This window comes from Berghia stephanieae, chromosome 2 (assembly GCF_034508935.2).
Source record: "Berghia stephanieae isolate SIO BIC M18660-M18661 chromosome 2, UCSD_Bste_1.3, whole genome shotgun sequence".
Classification (NCBI taxonomy): domain Eukaryota; kingdom Metazoa; phylum Mollusca; class Gastropoda; order Nudibranchia; family Aeolidiidae; genus Berghia; species Berghia stephanieae.
The window spans coordinates 112,907,903-112,928,182 of record NC_088361.1 but is presented as its reverse complement, the minus strand read 5'-3'; the positions used below and the strand labels follow the sequence as shown (position 1 = coordinate 112,928,182).

Here is a 20,280-nt window from a genome sequence, read left to right as displayed (position 1 = left end):
CACCCGAGCCTCTATATATTTTTTTGCCGAGAGGGAAACAATCAGATTTAGATAGATTTTTTTTTTTATGAGAGATATTTTCTTTCTCATAAATCGTCTCGCTATTACATATTTTGCCATTGTTGTTTTAAAATATTTATTATGAAAGCATTTGATTGAGTGTATCATTTTAGTGGATATTCAGTCTATCTCAGTCTGGGACCTGTAAATGGTTTCAGTTTAGCTGCAAGGATATATTGCTCACGGATTTATTTATGATCTCTGTGAAACTTGTCCAGATTGCCTTTTTTTTGTTTGTTTGGTGCTTGGTCGTAGATTTAAATCTTTTGACTACTCTATTACTTTCTTCTTACTAGTGCTGATATGACCTTAAAGTGTTGCAAATATAAATGATTGTCCAAGGATGAGGGTCTCTGTTGGCTGGACATGACAACTGTTGCTTTTTAAATCCTTAATATCCGTTTGCCCTTTCTTCTCCTTTGCTTTTTGTCCTATCACTGGAATGAGATTACTTAGTTTTGCCTTAGACATGTTTGGGATTCATAAATTTGAGGAAGTTGTTCAAATGTATGCATCTTTTCTATTTTGGAGATGATCATTTTTTCCCTTGTGAATTATCATTTAATGTAAAAATCAAAGAATCTACTTTACTTTGTTCATAAGTTACGTCATAAGCCAAATTATTACTCCTCTATCCTTGGAACCAGAACCATCATAGAGAAATTCAATACTCAGCTACCAAAGCAAAAGCAAAAACACTGAACGGTATCAAATAAGAGTGCGCCTGGAGCATTGTATGGCCTGTCTTTTGTCAAAAGAGAAAAACAAATATGAAGTGTTAAGCTTCAATAAATAACATAGGACATATGCTAACGCTTCAGGTTTACCCTTAATCAAAACAAGAGTTAAAACAAGAAAATTGTATCAAATTGATGATGTTAAAAATAAATAAATACAGTGTCGGGTTCATGACCTCCAATAGTGGACAGGGAGGCACTTACTTCGTCTTCTATACCCAATATCTGTTTTCCAACTTGCTTTCTGTCTTTGTCTTGGAATGAGATTACTTGGTTTATTCCTGGGAGGGAAACAGTCAAGCGTAATGTTAGTTTTGGGAGATGATATTTTTTTTCCTTGTAAATCATCTCTATTTTACATTTATAATGATTTGTAAACATTTGAGTGTGTTCCTCTTAGTAAGGACATGTGCTTGTTTCTGGATGAGACTTTTAGGTGATCTCAAATTAAGAACACTGATAGTGTGCTCTTGGAATTTACACCCGTTCCCTTTGTATTACTTTTCTTGTGTGCTTTCAATTGTAATTCTATAATTTTTTGACTATCCTATTGCCTTCCTTTTTACTGGTGCTGATATGACCTAAATGTGTTGCAGCACCATAAAACCCGTAAAAACAAAAATAAATAAATGCATAAGATATTGTATTTGCATTGTTGATGTCCAGATAATGTAAATACAGCAATATCCTGTACATCACTATTATTTCATTTTTTAACACCGTCAACTGTTTCAGTTTTCTTTAATGTATAATTATTTGTTTTGATAAAGCGGAAACTCGAAATATTAATGTCATATGTTATTTATTGAAGTTAACATTTATAAACTAATTTGTACTCGGATTAACACTTCAGACAGCATATTTTGATTATTGTCAAAATAAATTACATTGACACAGTAATCTTGTCAATGTGTGTGGACAGGGTGGTGTGTAACTAATACCCTTAGACACAAATTCTTTCAATGCCTGTCCATTTTACACTACTGTCTTTAAGCAGAATTCTTGTTGAAGTTGTCGACATTATCACGATTTTTATAACTAATCAATGGGGGAAAAGGACAAGACTCCCATCTAACGTTGACTTTAAGTGAATAGAATTGTTTTTTTCAGATTGTCCTGTACCAAGGCTCCATTTTTGATGGATTTTTCTTTTTCAATCACTCAAAAGACACATTCTTAAAAATAAAATGATGTTTAATCAACAATATAATATATACAATACGTCCTAAAAATTCATTAAAAAGGCAATGCATAGTTGAATCCATAAATATTTTATGCAATCTATAATTTTACATCTTTTCAAATGTATATACTCAATGCTAGACATAACACCAATATATGGGTTTTTTTAGTGTTGCATTACAACTCACTTTATTTTTTATCATAATAATGAGAATATCACTGAAAAATTATGTGTAATTATCATGGGGAATAATGAGAATAATTTATGACTTTCTCTAACTTTGAAAGACAATGTCAGCTGAAGAAATTATACATATATAAAACTTTACGCGATGAGCATTTCATGTCATTTGGCATTCTTGATCACAAATAATTATTAAGTAAGAAATGGCAACACTGTTTCAAAATACCAACATTATCATTTAACACATTCATATACAAGAACACACAAAGCATTTCTGGACATGACTTTAGAGAATATGAGATGCATATGTATTGAAATGATATCTCAAGTGGAAGAACACTTGATTCACAAAAATTGAACTTCCAACCCCTCTATCCTACTCGCAGTAGCAGTGATTGAGAAGCTAGGTCTGTTAGATCTGGCAGAAAGTAGGTACTTTGTATCTCATCCAAAGGGTATCAGGCAATTGTTACTGTTTATTTAATGCCACAGAAAGTGCAATTAACTCTGGGGTAATGAAATCTAATATTGTAACAATTAAGTGTAAGAAGTTACTAATGGCAACATAATTATACATAATCACAGTATTGCTGAACAATGGAAGAGAAACCAACTACAGTTCGATCAACTCTTATACTTAAAGTCATGTCCAGTTCAACTAGATCACATCCCACAATATTATTTTGTTCACTTATTTTGAGAGAGGGAGGAGCACGAGTTGAATCTTTTAAATGTACAGCAACACGTAACAGTCCATCATAGTGCAACACATCACACACAAATAACATATATATATATATATATATATATATATATATATATATATATATATATATATATAAGCATATAAAAGTAGTAGTAGTCCTTTAAAGCCATTAAGCCCATGGAGCTGGAGTTTATCCTGGTTTCGACAGCGTGAATCGGACAATGGTAATTGCCTGCTATCCTTTGGATAGGATGCTAGTCTATTGCAAAGTACATATATATTAAGATTGTAAGAATATATGCGGGTGGTTGGATGGGAGCATCACCCTTGAATCATATACCTATGATGTTCGCATGGGTGTACGATCCGATAGTGATGTCGTTTCTTCTTCTCTTTACTCGCCTATCCTGCTTCTTTGGTGTGTGATTGTATTTTTGACAGGGGATATTTTTTTTTTCTGTAAATCTTCTGCCTGTTTGTTCTTGGTTATTTATAATTTATCTTATGATATCTTTAGGTTATGATTTTGATTTACATTTGTACTATTTTTGTTAGATTGCTTGTTTCTTTGTTTCAGCGGTCTCTCATATAACCTCATTTGTGTTGGAAGAGACCTAAAGCAACAAACAAACAAAAAATAAGAATATATATTCTGGGGTCCTTATGTATGCATGAAAGTAATCAATGTTTTAATTTTATAATGGATATATAAACGGGCAGTCTTGCATTCGTGATCTATCCTTTCAAATAATTGTAAAACCAAATTATAAAAATAGCAAGATATAATTCAAATGGCCAGGTTTTTGCGCAATTAAGTTATCTGCATTACATTACACCCTTTCATTCAAATATTGCTTTGATATTTATAAAGACAGATGGTGAAGTATTGAATAAGCAGGATTATCTTTCGTTCTCCTATTATACCATTTAAAAAAAACAGAACAATCAAAAATAAAATGAATTGAAATTTCATTCTATTCATACACCACTAATGTTTGTTGAGCTGTAAAACTGGGCTCCTGAGCTAGGTCTCACCCTTGGCGTGGCCATGTTTGCATAGGTACTATCGTCATCATCAGTTTCTAGGATGTTGCAAAGGGCTGATGATACAGCTGCTATAGAGGGACGGCCTTCATTCTCTGGTGCCCAACAACTGCGTAGCAAGTTATACCTGTATTACAAATAAAGGTAATGTGTGAAAATAAGCATAATACTCCTAAAAAATAAAAAATAAGAAATTGAGCTTTTTTTATAGCGCAATATCCACTAAACATGCTCAAAGAGCTTTACATAGGGGTCCCTGGCCAACAGCAAAACTTAACATGTAGGACGAGACATGACGCCTGTTAGGCGATATTACAATTTTTTCGGACAGAGACAACGCTGTTAACTGCCAGGTACTCATTTTACACCCGAGTATGTGAGAGAATGTGAGTAGAGAGCCTTTTTCAAGGACTCAACTATGCGCCGAGTGAGGCTTGAACCCAGGACCTTCCGATCCGAAAGCGAGTGTCCTACCACAAGACCACATAGCCGCACTCCTAATGGGTCACCACCTTATTGTTGCTTAAGAGTTAAATACAGGGACAAAGGTCCGCTGGTGTATTGTCACAAGCCCATCCCAATAAACAATCCATATGTAGATGCCTTGGTTGGCCTGCCCGGATATTCATGAACTAAATAGCGGTCCACACCGGTGTCCGAATGTCTTCGGCCATCCCGGGCACACTCCACAATATTATTATCATTTTGGTAACAGGTGCAGCATTTGATGAATGCTCTCGACATTGCTTTAGACTGTTCAATTGTTGGTGCTGATACTATTTCATGTGGCAAAGAGTTCCATTTGGTTTTGGGATAGAAATATATTTGCCTGTTGTGAAGGATTGTTCCATGTCTTAGCATTTGCTATAAATGTGTCTAAACAATCATCATACTTAAACCCAAAAGGGGTGTTATAAGAATATGAAACTGAAACAGCTCATTAACTCACTCAATCCTATAAATTTTTGCTACTTTTCAAAATTGGAAAAAAATGTATTAAAAATGAGCATGTACTCAGATAGTTTTATTCAATAGCATTAACATGTAAAAACTAAAAACATTAGCTTTGATACTACACCTATAATTTGTCTCAGAAAAAATATAATAAATTGGCATGGGGTAAAAGTAACCCTGGGTAAACTACGGATATAGTCGGTGTTAGGGTTGAGTGAGTTAAAAAGAATTTGAAATATATAATTGATGTTGATATTCAGAGACATACATATTGAGCGGCAGAAAATTAATTCAATTCTAAAACACACCTTAATTAATGAATATCATTGAGTGATAAATTACAGCGAATATCATTTAAATGGAAAACAGCTGAACCAAATAAATCAATAAACTGACCACATTTGAAAAATGTAAACTTTATTTTCCGTCTTTGTTATATTAACAAAACGATGACAAACTATGATGAAAAGACTGAAAAGCATTGCCTTAAATTTACGTTTTACACAGCTTTAAAAAAGGAAAAGGAAAAATGATAATAATACGCATTAACTCATACTCATAATCCACCATTTATTACCTAATGGTCTGTGATTATTGATAATATAGACAATAAATATGTGGTACAATTCGAGAGCAAAATAGACTTGATGACATAAAAGGCACATATCAGTAATAACATATTTGTGGTTATCTTAAGTGAAGAGCAAGCAGGCCCTAATTGTATTCTGAGTTTCAGACAGTAAGTTCATGTCAAAATGGTGCGTAAACTAAAATAAATTTTAAAGGCCCTTGAGTTTTTCAATACTGATGGAATTTTATGTTGTAGGTATAAAAAGAGCAAATTGTCAGGATAACATTGTGCTAAGAGTTGTAATAACTATGAAGGGAATTGATATGTGTGTGTGTGTGTGTGTGTGTGTGTGTGTGTGTGTGTGTATGTGTGTGTGTGTATGTGTGTGAGAGACTATTTCCATTTGCGTGCAAGGTGGTGCATGTTTTTTTTTGGGTTTTATTTTTGGTTAAGAGCAAAAATATTGTATCAAGTAGTAAAGTCATCACTCACAGATCATCAGAAATGGTCTCCGGTTTTCCAAGTATGTATCCGTTCAAGATGTAATCCGCAACATCTGAGTCAACCACTTCATGGAAAGGGAGGCAACCTCGTGTAAGTAATTCCCACACCAGAACACCGAATGACCACTGAAATATAAAAAAAAATTTAGTTGAAATGTTGATATCAACTTATTACGCTTCATGCCATAGAGTACAGTTTGCCAAAAGCAAATTACAATATGATTGTTAATTAACCACCAGAGATTACATTTGATCCTTTACAGAAGTGTGTGGTATGGATAACTGGGAGAGTGAAGGGGTCGGAGGTCAGTTTGAATTTGACTTGACATAAAATCTACTGAGACCAAAGTCTTATTCTCTTGTTGAAAGTGTAAGGACGAAACTGTAACCAGAGTATGAAAGGGAAAATTATATTTTAAAATCATATTCATTTCCATACAGACCTTTCTCGAGTGGATGAATGAATTCCCTTTATCAGTTAATTTTTTTTTTTTTTAATTTTTTTTTTGGTGTACAAGTCGGATAAAACATGTTGACTATGAATAATAAAGCCCTCACCAGCTTAACCAGAAATGCAGCAACAATGATTTTCAAAGTGAAGCAAACAAAAAATAAAATAGCTATATTGAGATGATTGGATTGTAAATCAATTAAGTTCTCAAACAACCTATTTCAGAAAAATTAGTGATGTAGTGATAACTGTTGTAAAATATCTGCAACCTGAAAACAACTTATTTTCTCAAGAGACTCTTAAACTTTATTTTTTAAAAATCTAGTAGCTGACCAACTGGTAAATGGTTTTCATATTTTAAAAATCGTATTTCTATCAATCCATTAAAGAAATGAAAAATATACACACCAAGAAATCATATTATTCAGCCCTTCTCATTGGCAGATGTCTCTTATTTAAAGAACCCTATCCAAAAGGTAGTGAAACATTGTTGATAATGGCTCTCGGTGTTATTGAAATGTTATAACTATTTTATTTAATCTTAATTAAGGATTTAAATAGACAGTTTTAAGGACAAGAGGTCTATTCCCATATTCTTTTTTTTTTTTTCAAAATTCATTTGTTCACTTTCTCTCACTTAGAAAAAAAAAAAGTCCAAGCCAAGTTTTGTTCATTACACAGTATCAATATTTTATGTTAACCCTTAAAGAATGAATGACTGTTATAAAAAGAGGTTTAATATAATACATACAAAACGACATCCAAGTAACTTTCGGGAAATATTCTCCTTACGACAAAATATTAGTTCAAAAAAATAATTGATAATCACTCCTCCGTTGAATGGATTTTATAACACTCAAAATGCATTCTTACTACATCTGTCCTCATGTCATAATAACCATGTTCAATACTCTCCGGTGCCATCCATCGTAAGGGCAAGTATCGTTCTCTTTGATCGTTGTACACATATTCATGTGAGTAGAAATCCCAGGCAAAAGATGCGTCCCCAAGTTTTACAACTGAGTATTCATCAACCCTGGTGAAATTTAAGACAATGAGAGGACAGTATAATGAGTTTGTTTACAATGATGACAGGCATAAAGTAGGATTTGTTTGTGAAAGGTTTTAAAAAAAAATTGTTTTACAACTGAGAACAGTACTCCTCATTCCTATTGATCAATAAGAACGTTATAATACAATATTATCAGTTTGTCTATATTTGCAACATATAGTATAGAAGTTAAGATTTGTTTTTTAAATTAAATGTATTTCCCAAGTACCATACATGCCTCCCATAGTGAAAGAGATTTGTAATTACTTTTTACAGGCCTAAGTTCGACAGACTCTTAAGTTTGCCATTATCAGTCTTGTGAAAGTTTAACAACTCACATGCAATTTCTTGAAGCAACATCCTTGTGAGTGATATCTTTAGAGGCTAAATAAGCAATACCTTCAGCAACCTGCTGACTAAAACCGAGAAGTTTCCGAACACTGTAGTCCTGAAATTAGTAAAGCACACGGAGAAATATAATTATATATGTATATGTATATATAAATATGGTCACTCACATTTTTTTTCCTATACAATTGTTTCTAGGTCCTCCATTTCGTCAATCGACAATTATCCATAGTGTGCTTTTTATTTTAGTTGAGTTCGAACTCAACTAAAAGAAAAAGCACACTACTCAACTAAAAGAAAAAGCACACTACGGATAAATGTCGATTGACGAAATGGAGGACATAGAAACAATTGTATCGGCAAAAAAAAGCGTGAGTGACCTTATTTATTTTTATATGCTCTCGAGCACTCTCGTACCTACAAGTACCCACCAATTCTCATTAAAAAAAAAAAAAAAAAAAAAAAAAAATATATAATAATATATATATATATATATATATATATATATATATATATATATATATATATATATATATAATAAATAAACCTATCAGTCCACTTTGTTGTCCAGATACTATGGTTAATGCAAAAACAAATGTGTAGATATGTATGATAGATATTCATCTTGCTTAATGTAAAACCTTTGAAGTTTAATTTCATAAATTATCACAAGTGATCAACATGAAGTCATAATAATATCAAACCTGCTGCGTGTCCAATACGACATTTTTCAAGGGTCCTTTGCTCATATGCTCATAAAGTATATGAACTCTGTGATGATCGACGCAGATTCCTATTGTGTGCATTAGGTGATTGTGTTTATATTTCTTAAAACGTAAACATTCTTTTAAAACTTGTTGGGCCCAAGCTTGAAGAGGAGAATTCTCATACCCTGGCTCTTGGAGTGTTTCTGAAAAAATAGAAAAAAAACATCATAATTGTATTAATTTAAAAAGTTGCAATTTCAATTTGTGAGAAATATAGTCATGAAAATCCGATCATTGAGTTTATAGTCAAATAAAGAAATTGCTGATTTTCAAAGTAATCTCGAAAAAAACAAACATTTTCTTCTGGAAGCAATACCTTTTTATACTAAAAAGTTAATACAGAGCACCTTGGATACAACAACCTCGGATTCGACGAAACCTCGGATTCAATCAAATCTTTTAAATTCCCCCCCCCCCCCCCTATTTGACACTAATAAAATCCACCTCGCATTCAACGAAGTTTATAACTACATACCTCGGCTACAACGAAGTAATCAAAACTGAAAAAAGCTTGTCGACAAGACAAGTATTTAGAAATATTGTATCGTTTTTTCGAACTCAATGAGCATTATGACACAAGTAGACCGCTTATAAATTATACACTAACAATCAGGGCATGTGGGCAATGCATGTATGTGTATGTATGGCAAGCAATAACATGACCCAGTGAGTGCAAGCAGCAAAATGACATTCACACTTAGAGTTACATCACAATGAGATAATTTTGTCTTTTTGTGACTGCTTGGGTGTGTACACGTATCCCCCCCCCTCCCTCGAATGAAGAATGGGATTCGTGGGAGTAAGAAGATTATAATTATGAGACAATGGCCATGAATGGAAGGGGAGAGGGGGATAGGGTGAAGTGGGGTGATGACCCATTAATTTAAACCTTGTCAAGAAGGGGTTGAGGGTCATTCCTATTAGTGTCGTGGGGCTTGTGGGGCAAGGGAGGGGGGAATTATTCCATTTATTTTTATCAACTTCAAATACTCACAAGGCTATATCCCTTGTTTAATACGATCAAAAATGACAAATCGGATTCAACGAAACTTCAGTTATAATGAACACTGACCTTTAATCCCTTAGACTTCAGTGTAATCGAAGTGGACTGTTTATATATATATATATATATATATATATATATATATATATATATATATATATATATATATATAATATCCTATCATACCATGAATTTATCTTATTGTTTGTTGCTGTTGAAATGCAGGCACAAGGTAATTAGTAAATATATCATATATACCTTGTATAGTGCCCGTAAAACTTTTGACAATAAGTTTCTGTCCTGTACTTCGTTGTCTCTGTAGGGTGCCATCTGTCAGTTTGGCATTTTGACCTGTTAAGAAAAAGAGAACAAAATTCAACTTTTTATTGAAACCATATGATGGCTCTAATTCACGTATAAAAAAGCCCCTGAGATTCAACTTATACTTATATCGCGGAAAGCCATATCCAGTTCCAAGACATAATTTGAAATGATTTTAGAATTTGTTTTCATTATTACATTTTGATACTTTTCGAAATGTGAATACTTTATTAAATAGTCGCTCGTTATCTAAAGTTTTCCTTTAAAAGTATGAATTCTTGCATAATTTCAGTGCTAACATGAGGCTTTTGATCTGTTAATGGGAATAATCAACATCTCATTATTTACATTTGATTTGCTATTTCAATGCTTGTATCGAGGGAAAATACACAGACAAACACAAAAACAAAAATAAAACAATGCATTTATGACAATAACTTCATAATCAAAATTGATTAGTAAGTCTATAAGGAAAAACCTTTTGAAAGTAAAAAAAATAATCTAAAAATAAAGTTGTAATTAAAGCTATTATATGTTTTTAGGGGGGTGGAGGGGGGGGGGGGGGTCTGTTGAGGTCTGTTTTCCAAGAACATTTCGTAACAACTCTTCTATCAACGCTATATTGATTTGATTTAAGTTCTTTTTATTCCATCAAAGTTACCTACACCCAACTGACTACTTAATAATAATAATAATAATAATAATAATAATAATAATAATAATAATAATAATAATAATAATAATAATAATAATAATAATAATATTAAATGTCAACAAATCATGTGGGCCAGATAAACTTAGTGATAAAATTTTTAAAACTTGCTGAAACCAACTGGCTTATGTTTTTACACATATTTTTAACATGTCACTCTCTCTTAATGCAATACCGGATTTGTGGAAGACCTCTGAAATTATCCCTGTTCCAAACAAAAAGAATATTAATTGTTTAAATGACCTCAGACCAGTGGCGTGAACACCAATAGTTATGAAAGTGAGAGATTTGTTTTCCGATTTCTTTTAAATGAAGTAATGGATAAGCTAGGTTCACACTAGTTTGCCTATAAAGGAAGTAGAAATGAAGAGACTGCCTATATTGTATTTGTAAATAACATCCTAAAACACCTCGAAGAAAAAAATATCATATGTACGGCTCCTTTTTATTGACATATTTTCTGCATTCAATATAATTTAACCACATATTACGATAAAATAAAGCTTTTAGATGTGAGCAACAGCATCATAGCTTGCATTATGGAATTTTTAACAAATAGAGTTCAGCATGTAAACTTAAATGACAGTTTTTCTAGTCTAAAGATATTAAACACGGGAGCCCTTCACGGTTGCTTTGTCACCAACCCTCTATACCCTCTACACACATGACTACAGGGCTTATAGAAAAGCTTTTAGACGTGAGCAACAGCATCATAGCTTGGATTTTGGAATTTTAAACAAATAGAGTTAAGTATGTAAACTTAAATGACAGTTTTGCTAGTATAAAGCTATTAAACACGGGAGCCCCTCAATGTTGTTTTGTCACCAACCCTCTATACCCTCTACACAAATCACTACAGGGCTCACTATGATAATACAAAAATTATTAAGTTTGCAGACGATTCAGTTATTCGGGGTTTTATTCGTGACTCAGAGTTGCTTACTTTGAGGAGGTGGCAAAATTTGTAAACTGGTGTAAGGATAATTTTCTAATACTTACTGTTCAAAAAACAAAAGAGATGATAGTTGATTTTCGACTAAACAAAAATCACAGTGTGCACCTAATAATTGAGTATCAATTTGTACCTTGTAGAAATTATTGATTCCTATAAATATCTAGGATTTACCATTGACAACAAGCTGAAACGACATTTGCATGTAAATAATAATATTTGTTCAAAATTTAATTCTAGATTATTTTTCCTTAGAAAAATAAATTCTTTTCACGTTTCAAAAAGAAATCCTTAATAAATTCTATTTGTCAATAATTCAAAATGTTATAACATTTGGAATCAGAGGCTGGGATGGGGCAATCACTGTTGGGGATAGAGAAAGAATAGATAAAATTGTAAGAAGAGTCGAAAGCATTGTAGAGTCCATCCTGCCTACACAAAATTCCCTCTATGAAGAATATTCCTATAAAAACGGTTTGAACATCGTGAAAGATAAGCAACATCCTATATTTTTAGAATATAAAACGTCAGGTAGATCAGGCAAGGTAATACGTTTTAAATCCAGAACAGAACGTTTTAAAAATTCCTTTGTACCCTCTACCTCGAGAAAACTTTCTCAAAGTAGCTTAAGATGGAGATCAAGGACAGTGCCGATGGGTGAACAGTGGATGTTAATATATTATAGGTAATTATAGAGAATAAAAAGGTACGAAATATATTAGGGTGATGCGAGAGAAGAAGAACGTTTGTTTGTGTGTGTATGTGTGTGTGTGTGTGTGTGTGTGTGTGTGTGTGAAAGAGTGAGTGAGTGAACAGAGAGAGAGAGAGAGAGAGAGAGAGAGAGAGAGAGAGAGAGAGAGAGAGAATTTGAGGTATGATATTTTTTGTGTTTGGTTTTGTTGGTTTACTTCTATGTCATTATATTTCCTTTTTATTATTTATTTGCTTAATTATTTTCAGAAATTCATTAGTCTATGGCAATACCCTATGCAAATTTCCAGAAGTGGATAAATAAAATTGTAATTCATCTTATCTTATTTTATCTTATCTTATCTTACCTTATCTTATCTTAATGTAAATCATTTATAGCGCGCCTGTATCATATACCGACAACTCGAGGTGCCTGTTCATAGTATTATTTAAGTGAGGCTCTCTCAAAACATTTTAAATTCGTCTGGTAAAACTATATACGTTTGACTATTCACTTAAAGACTTACCCTCTAAAATGCACAGTGTACCAATAGCAAAGCTGCCACCCCCAATGAAACAAGATGTCACATCTGCTTTCAATCCAGGGTCTACATGAGGTAGAAATTCATCTTCCAGCACACTGGTCTCTGCTGCTGTGTTGACAATACCCTTCTTAGGTTCCAAGAATACAGATTCCACTCGGATGGTGCCATTATGACCATTGCTATAAGCGTTGTCATTAGTTACACTTGTTACTGAATTATGAACGGGAAAAAATGTAAGTGAATCATACTTTTAAAAAAATATTCTTGGTTTATTAACATAGAATCCTAGGTTTAAATTGAATTTGAAAACGTCGAGCCCTATAAAATCACCTTTGCAAAGTTTTGTTGTTCTGAGCATTTCTTTCGACAGTCTCTATGGTATTATTTAAGTGAAGCTCTCTTAAAATATTTTTAATTCGTCTAGCAAAACTATTTATATTAGACCATTTAATAAAAGACATTAAAGCTTTGAACGACGCCTACTACTCTCCCATCCAACCATCTGAATCTTGTTGTGGATACTTTATTGTGATATGACAATAGTGTGCATTTTACAATAATTTTAAAGTAAGACTCTACAAAACAATCAATCCTAATGAGATTTCTCCCTAATTTATAATGTAAATGTTGCTGCTCGAAGCTCGAAGAAATGTGAAGTTGAATGTAAGCTTCAATTTAATTACAAAAACAGATTTATACCACATTGATAGGTGAAAACAACGCAATGACACATTTTTATTTAATAATAATAATAATAATAATAATAATAATAGATCTTTATTGTCCATAAATATGGCAATTTGTCATTTAGTTACACTTGTTATAATGTTAAACGATAACTAAGATTGAACAGATATTTCACTCCTACTTATTTTCTCTCTCTCTCTCTCTCTCTCTCTCTCTCCCCCTCTCTCTCTTCTTTCTCTCTCTCTCTCTTCTCTCTCTCTCTCTCTCTCCTCTCTCTCTCTCTCTCTCTCTTTCTTTCTTTCACACGTGCGATATACACAATATAAACATATTCATTTCGTTTTCAATTTGTTACGATTGTGGCAATTCGACACCAAAAATTATCATCATTATCAATTGGTCAGTTAATCTTACATTAAATAAATTAATCAGTTAATCAGTCAACGAATCAATCCTTGGTTTTTCTGTACCATATGAAATATTCAAAATTTTTATTGCTGATGGAACGAACGTTGATTTATACTTGTTAGTTCTACATTTAATCTGACAAAACCTTCTCCCAGATGGTAAAAGACTAAATTCATGGTATAAAATATGTTTTTTATTGTTGGTAATTGAGAATGCTTTCCTTTCTATTGCTTTTCCGTGAATTCTTTCTACTCCATCAAGAGGATGGTTTATTATTTTTGATGCCTCTTTGATAGATTTTGAAATTTTTGATTTATCTTTAAGTCGGCATCCTCCAAACCATATGGTGCAGCCAAACGCAATTACACTTTTAATCAATGAGTCATAAACTCTTAACATAGTTTTCTTCCTTACTTGAAATGTTCTCAATTTCCTTAGGATGTATAATCTTTGGGCAACTTTCTTAGATATTATATTAATATGTTGAGAGAAATTGAGGGAACTATCAATGGTTATTCCTAAATATTTAAAATAGTCAACTATCTCAACATCATCTTTACCGATCGCCACACACTTTAAGTCGTTTTTATTTTTTACACCAAACACTTGTTCTTTCGTTTTTTCAACATTTAATTCAAGCTGATTTTGTTTACACCAATCGGTGAATATATTTATTTGTTTGAAATAATTCTTTTCGGTAACTTTATCTTTTAATAAGCCAAGAATAGCAGTATCATCTGCATATTTCACTATAAAACAATTTTCAAAGGATGGTCTGCAGTCGTTGGTGTATAAGATGTACAGGATTGGGGAACTCACACAGCCTTGGGGACATCCGTTCGACAACGTTCTTTTGTTGGAGATATGTTCACCCAATTTTACACATTGCGGTCTATGGGTCAGAAACTCTTTATACCATTTAATAAGGTAGTTTGGAATATCCATGCTGCACAACTTTTGAAGCAAAATATCTGTGTTCATGGCATTAAAAGCTGACGAAAAGTCGACAAACAGGATTCTGGCGTAATTCGAGGGCGTTTGGTCAAGGTGTTTCGAGATCAAATTTGTGGCGGTTAATAGTGCGTCTTCAACACTGAGATATTGCTGGTATGCAAATTGGTACGGATCTAGCAATTTCAGGTCATAACATTTTTGTAGGAGCTCAGATTTTAAAATTTTTTCTAAACATTTCATTACAAGCGATGTAAGCGCCACTGGACGGAAGTCATTCAATACGGTCGGACAACGCTTTTTTGGAACTGGAACGACAATCGATGTTTTCCAAAGTACTGGCACTGATTGTTCATCGATTGACCTTTGAAAAAGTTTTGTATAAGGTATAGCCAGTTGTTGGTGACAGTTTTTCAAAATAGATCCGGTAATGTTGTCTGGTCCTGGTGCTTTATGTTCTTTACATCTCCGGAAGAGGGAGCTTACGGTTTCTTCTTCAATATCTGGAGGTGGCTCATTGTCATTTGACAAACCGTTGTGAACAGGTGGGAGCCTGTCAAAACGACAGTAAAAATCATTTAATTTGTTGACATCAGTTTTCGTTTTTCCTTGTGGGAATGTTCGTTTCTTTTGGTCTACTCCTCCCATTTGTTTTATCATCTCCCATGCTTTCCTTGCGCAGCCCGATCTCAGTTGTCGCTCCATTTTATTTTTGTATTCAACCTTCTCTTCTTTTATTGTATTTCTGATCTCCTTTCCCTTTTCAAATTCTAGTTTAATGTCACCACTCATATAGGCAATTTTCTTTTCATTGAGTAAATATTTAAGTCGCTTTGTAACCCATGGCTTATTGTTAGGAAATATCTTAATTTCTTTTTTTTCCACGCATAAATCCACACAAAATGTAATATAACATGTCAAAGTTTCGGTCCATTCATCAATCCTGTCACCTTCTACCATTAATGTCTCCCACTGAGTACAGTCAAAACAGCCGTTCAGTCGTTGGATTGCCTCTTGGGAACCTTTTGATTGGGTGCACAAAGCAGGCAAAAAACCCCCAAAAATCACATCCCAATCAATTGTAATCTTCAATCTGCTTTTCGTTTCAAAGACGAGTCCATTTCCAAGTATGTCAAAACATTCTTTGGACAAAGGGATTCTTTATATTTGATGTTTTGAAAGTTCAATAAGAGTGAATTTTGAATAGGACACCAGTCTTTTGCAGAATACCAAATCTAAGAAAACTAGTCCCAGAATAAAAAAGAAACATTGAACGGAATCAAATCTGATTCCTTTGCATTTGAGTCTGACACTTTAGCGTTTGAGCTTAGAGATCGCTTTAAAAACAATATTTATGAATGATTGACTGCCAAAAAATGCATATCATATCTTATTTCGATCTGTACACATTATAACAATGTATAAAATACAGAAACAACACACTATAACACTTTATAAAACACAGAAACAGTTTGAGCAAAAAACTGTGCAGCTTAATAAATACTTACTGTTACAGTAGTGAGAATTTTCCCTCTATAGTTCTAATTTAAGCACTAGTCTTTAAATATAGTTTGGCAGGAAAATAGTGGTGAAAACTCACATTCTGAATATGTGTTCATTGGTCTGTTGACTATGTGCCCGCTTTGATGAGCATTTTTTGGTGCCGAGTTACTGCTTGGCTGCTTTCTCCGATGACGATAGCAATAGCATACGATTAAGATGGCAATGATGATCACAATAAGGGAAGCAATGCAGCTGATAATGATGATGAAACCTGTTGTCTCATAAAGTTCTAGGTATTCCAGTGTACCAACTTTCATTTGAATATTTCCAATGCTAACCTAAAGATTAAAAAGGGAAAGAAAAGAAGGGGGAAAAATGTGAAATTCACAAATTTCATAAAATGTGATTTTGAATTTGAAGGAACATTCCCTTTAGTCACACCAAAGTCAATAGACAGAAAGGCCAAGCATATTTTCTGACGCTCATCAACGTTTGAACTATACTTTTACTCTTCATAGATAGACATGAAAATATTTAAAAAAACTAAAAACAAACAAAATAATAACACCAATAATAATAATAATAATAACAATAATAATAACAATAATAATAATAATAATAATAATAATAATAATAATATATAATAATAATAATAATAATAATAAAATAATAATAATAATTCTTCTTCTTCTTCTTCTTCTTCTTCTTCTTCTTTCTTTCTTCTTCTTCTTCATCTTCTTCTTCTTTCTTCTTCTTCTTCTTCTTCTTCTTCTTCTCTTCTTCTTCTTCTTCTTCTTCTTCTTCTTCTTCTTCTTCTTTCATTCTTCTTCTTCTTCTTCTTCCTTTTCTTCTTATTGTAATTATTATTATTATAATAAAACGCGAACTTTTACACACAGCAATATCCACTTATTGTTCTCCACGTCCTTTACAACGGGTTCCTTGCCAAAAACTAAATATGAAGGACAAAACAGGATCCTTTTAAAGCACTATTACATCTTTTTCTGGTATTGGCCTGGTACTTATTTCAAACCTGAGCATGGTGGAAATATGTGTGAAAAGAGCCGTTCCTAAAGACAAAACTCCAGCATTTGAATCCGGGACTACAGGTCACGAGTTCAGCAATACCACTTAACTAAAAAGCCGTAAAATTATCCATTCCCGATTTAAGCCATGTGGAACCAGATTTCCATTTCATGTTAAACAAATTGCCCGTTTGGCGCCCTTTTGTACGAGCTCTATTACAATGATTCTCATTGCTGGAAATTATTATGCCATATCCCTGAGCACAACATCAAGCATAGAACTTTGCAATCACTCTCCCATCCAACAATTTTGGCTGTTATAATTATAACCGTTGTTTGATAGTAACACCAAAGAAGACCAGATAATTGAGTTCAAGGTATCATATTCATTTGAAAGTTCATCTCCAATATGACTTCACAAACCCCTTAAAACGCAGAGGTCTTGAGAACAAAATCTTAGGGTCTCCATTGGAGTTTAAAACTGTGACTTTACCCACTAAGACAACAAGACAGCAGGCTACATCACAAAAAGGAAACTGGGTACAAGAAGTTACATCGTACTGTTTCTCTTGAACAAATCTGAAAATGGTGACCTACAATATTAACTCCTGTCAATTTCTATTTCTTAAATTCGTTCATACTACACTGTTCACCTTATTCCATTTTAAGCATTTCAAGTCAAGTTCTAAATAAATGTCCAGACCCCCCCCCCCCCCCCCCCCCCAGAAAAAAAAGAAATAAAAAAACTAAAAAAAAAAAAGACAAAAAAAAAATAACTAAACAAAATTTAAAAAAACAACAAACAAACAAACAAACAAACAAAGAATGACTTACAGTGATAGGAACCTTGTCAGGACCTTCAGGTTTTCTTGTTGGTGGCTCACATTCTATATCCGTGTTGGAAATATGTGTAATGGTACATTGTATTGCTCCAATGTGTACTGTGTAGTCATTTGTCTCACATGCAGACAACATATTCGTTCCCTTTGGTTATAAGTTATAAAATAGAACAAAACAAATTTTCATGATTTGCATTGCTTAATACATTTTAGATAAATACAAACTCAAAATTTATTAAATTAAAGAAAGGTGTGTAACGCTAAATAAAGAAATAAGGATATTGGACACATATATTTGTATGGTTTTTATGTGTGAGAGATAAATAGATATAATACAAAGAGAAACACACACACACACACACACACACACGCTATAACAATAACATTTTTGATATAATGTAATGCCAAATCGGCCGATTATAATAGTACGCACACAACTAATTTTTATTTTTTAAAAAATTGGTGCTATGATATAAGATTCACTACAAAGTTTCAGAAAAATAATATATTACACACCGTGATGGAAATGCTGTCTTCAAATGGATGTTGAAACTCTATATTCCCAACTTTCCTTATCACAGGGTCTGGTTTTATCTCTATGTCCCCCAAATACAAAATTACGCCATCAAAGACTGCAGACATTTCAAACGGGACCCCAGACGAATACAGGCTATTAGTGTTTGGTGTCTGACAGACAACATGGCCTTGAATATGTTGACATGGCTGAGGAATAAAACCAAGATAAGGTTGAAATTGAAATAAAAGTGAATAAAATATGGGGCAGAGAAAAAAATAGAGAGAGCCATGTGCAAAATAAATACATAAAAAGTAAAGCTAAGAGGGGAAAGGGGGGGGGGGGGGTAATTTTAATGACATTTGCTTTGCGCTTAGTTTTTGTCACGACAATTTTATCTTATTCGGCATGGAGTAGGGGTACCTACATTGTTTAGTCCTTTCTACAGTGCTACTGTAATACCCCACTCCGATTTCAACAGCCCAATCTTTCTTTATGGAGATAAAAAAAATAAAGTGAGTAGATGTGACTCATATATAAGTGTTGTTCCCTTATATATGAGTCACATCTACTCACTTTATTTTTTTATCTCCATTTTATTGGCTCATTTAGGCACCTCTAGCTTTGGTTTTACCACTCTTTCTTTACTTACAAGATTGGAGTAGAACAAATGTGTTTCACTGGGGATGGTGGGTTTTGGTACTTTAAATTAAAAAAAAAAAATCAAACAAAACAAAATTAAAACATAAAATTTCCTGATTTTGACAAGTTTGATTTTATGTTAAATTTTTCTCATTTTTTTAGTTAATTCCAACATAATACAAGATGGGCGTAGTGATCACAAGTATAATATATAATTTTTTAGAATCTCTTCTTTTCTTTTTCTTTTTTTTTTTTCCTTACAAATATATCCACAAAAGATTGCAATTGGCAGTAAATTGTGATATTTCCACTCTTCGAGACATTTCCACTCGACTGTCTCTTTTTTTACTTCAAAATTAATAATCAAAATGGACGTAAAGTCAACTTACACCACTCATCTTTTTGCTAGGATTGTTCTTATGCCTGACTTCAAGCCGTGGATGTTCGACACTCTGAAGGTTGCTTCCAAACAATTTGACTAAACACCCGCCACTGAAATACAGAAATCAAATAGCTAGAGACAAGTGAGGAGAGATCTTCTGTGTTCTTGATTTAAGAAAGATGAAAATTTAAAGAACATATTAAATTTTTTTCATATCATTTTTTTCACAACTTTTTTCTTTTCTTTTCTACCCCCCCCCCCCCCACCCCCCACCCCCCGCCGAAATCATATTATCATTACCACCATCATCATTATCACCACCACCATCATCATCATCATCATCATCATCATCATCATCATCATCATCATCATCATCATCACCATCACCACCACCACCACCACCACCATCATCATCACATCACACAATCATCATATCATCATCACCACCACCACCACCACCACCACCACATCATCATCATCATCATCATCACACATCATCAACTCATCATCACCACCACCACCACCACCACACCATCCATCATCATCAT

The 20,280-nt window shown here is 33.2% G+C and overlaps 1 protein-coding gene across 3 annotated transcripts in view; it reads right to left on the bottom strand.

The window, feature by feature from the left end:
- Positions 1-3,414: 3,414 nt before the first annotated feature.
- LOC144966274 (uncharacterized) overlaps positions 3,415-20,280 on the bottom strand; it is a 92,310-nt gene continuing 75,444 nt past the window's right edge. For all 3 annotated transcript variants that reach the window (XM_078902482.1, XM_078902484.1, XM_078902483.1), the window contains exons 15-25: positions 19,740-19,842; positions 18,711-18,917; positions 18,190-18,339; positions 16,428-16,668; positions 12,764-12,991; positions 9,820-9,912; positions 8,496-8,701; positions 7,782-7,891; positions 7,266-7,428; positions 5,931-6,067; positions 3,415-4,040 (exon numbers count right to left, since the gene is read on the bottom strand). In XM_078902482.1, coding sequence (XP_078758608.1) covers positions 3,848-4,040; positions 5,931-6,067; positions 7,266-7,428; positions 7,782-7,891; positions 8,496-8,701; positions 9,820-9,912; positions 12,764-12,991; positions 16,428-16,668; positions 18,190-18,339; positions 18,711-18,917; positions 19,740-19,842 — 1,831 coding nt within the window. In that variant the 3' untranslated portion in view covers positions 3,415-3,847. The remainder of the gene's footprint in view (positions 4,041-5,930; positions 6,068-7,265; positions 7,429-7,781; positions 7,892-8,495; positions 8,702-9,819; positions 9,913-12,763; positions 12,992-16,427; positions 16,669-18,189; positions 18,340-18,710; positions 18,918-19,739; positions 19,843-20,280) is intronic.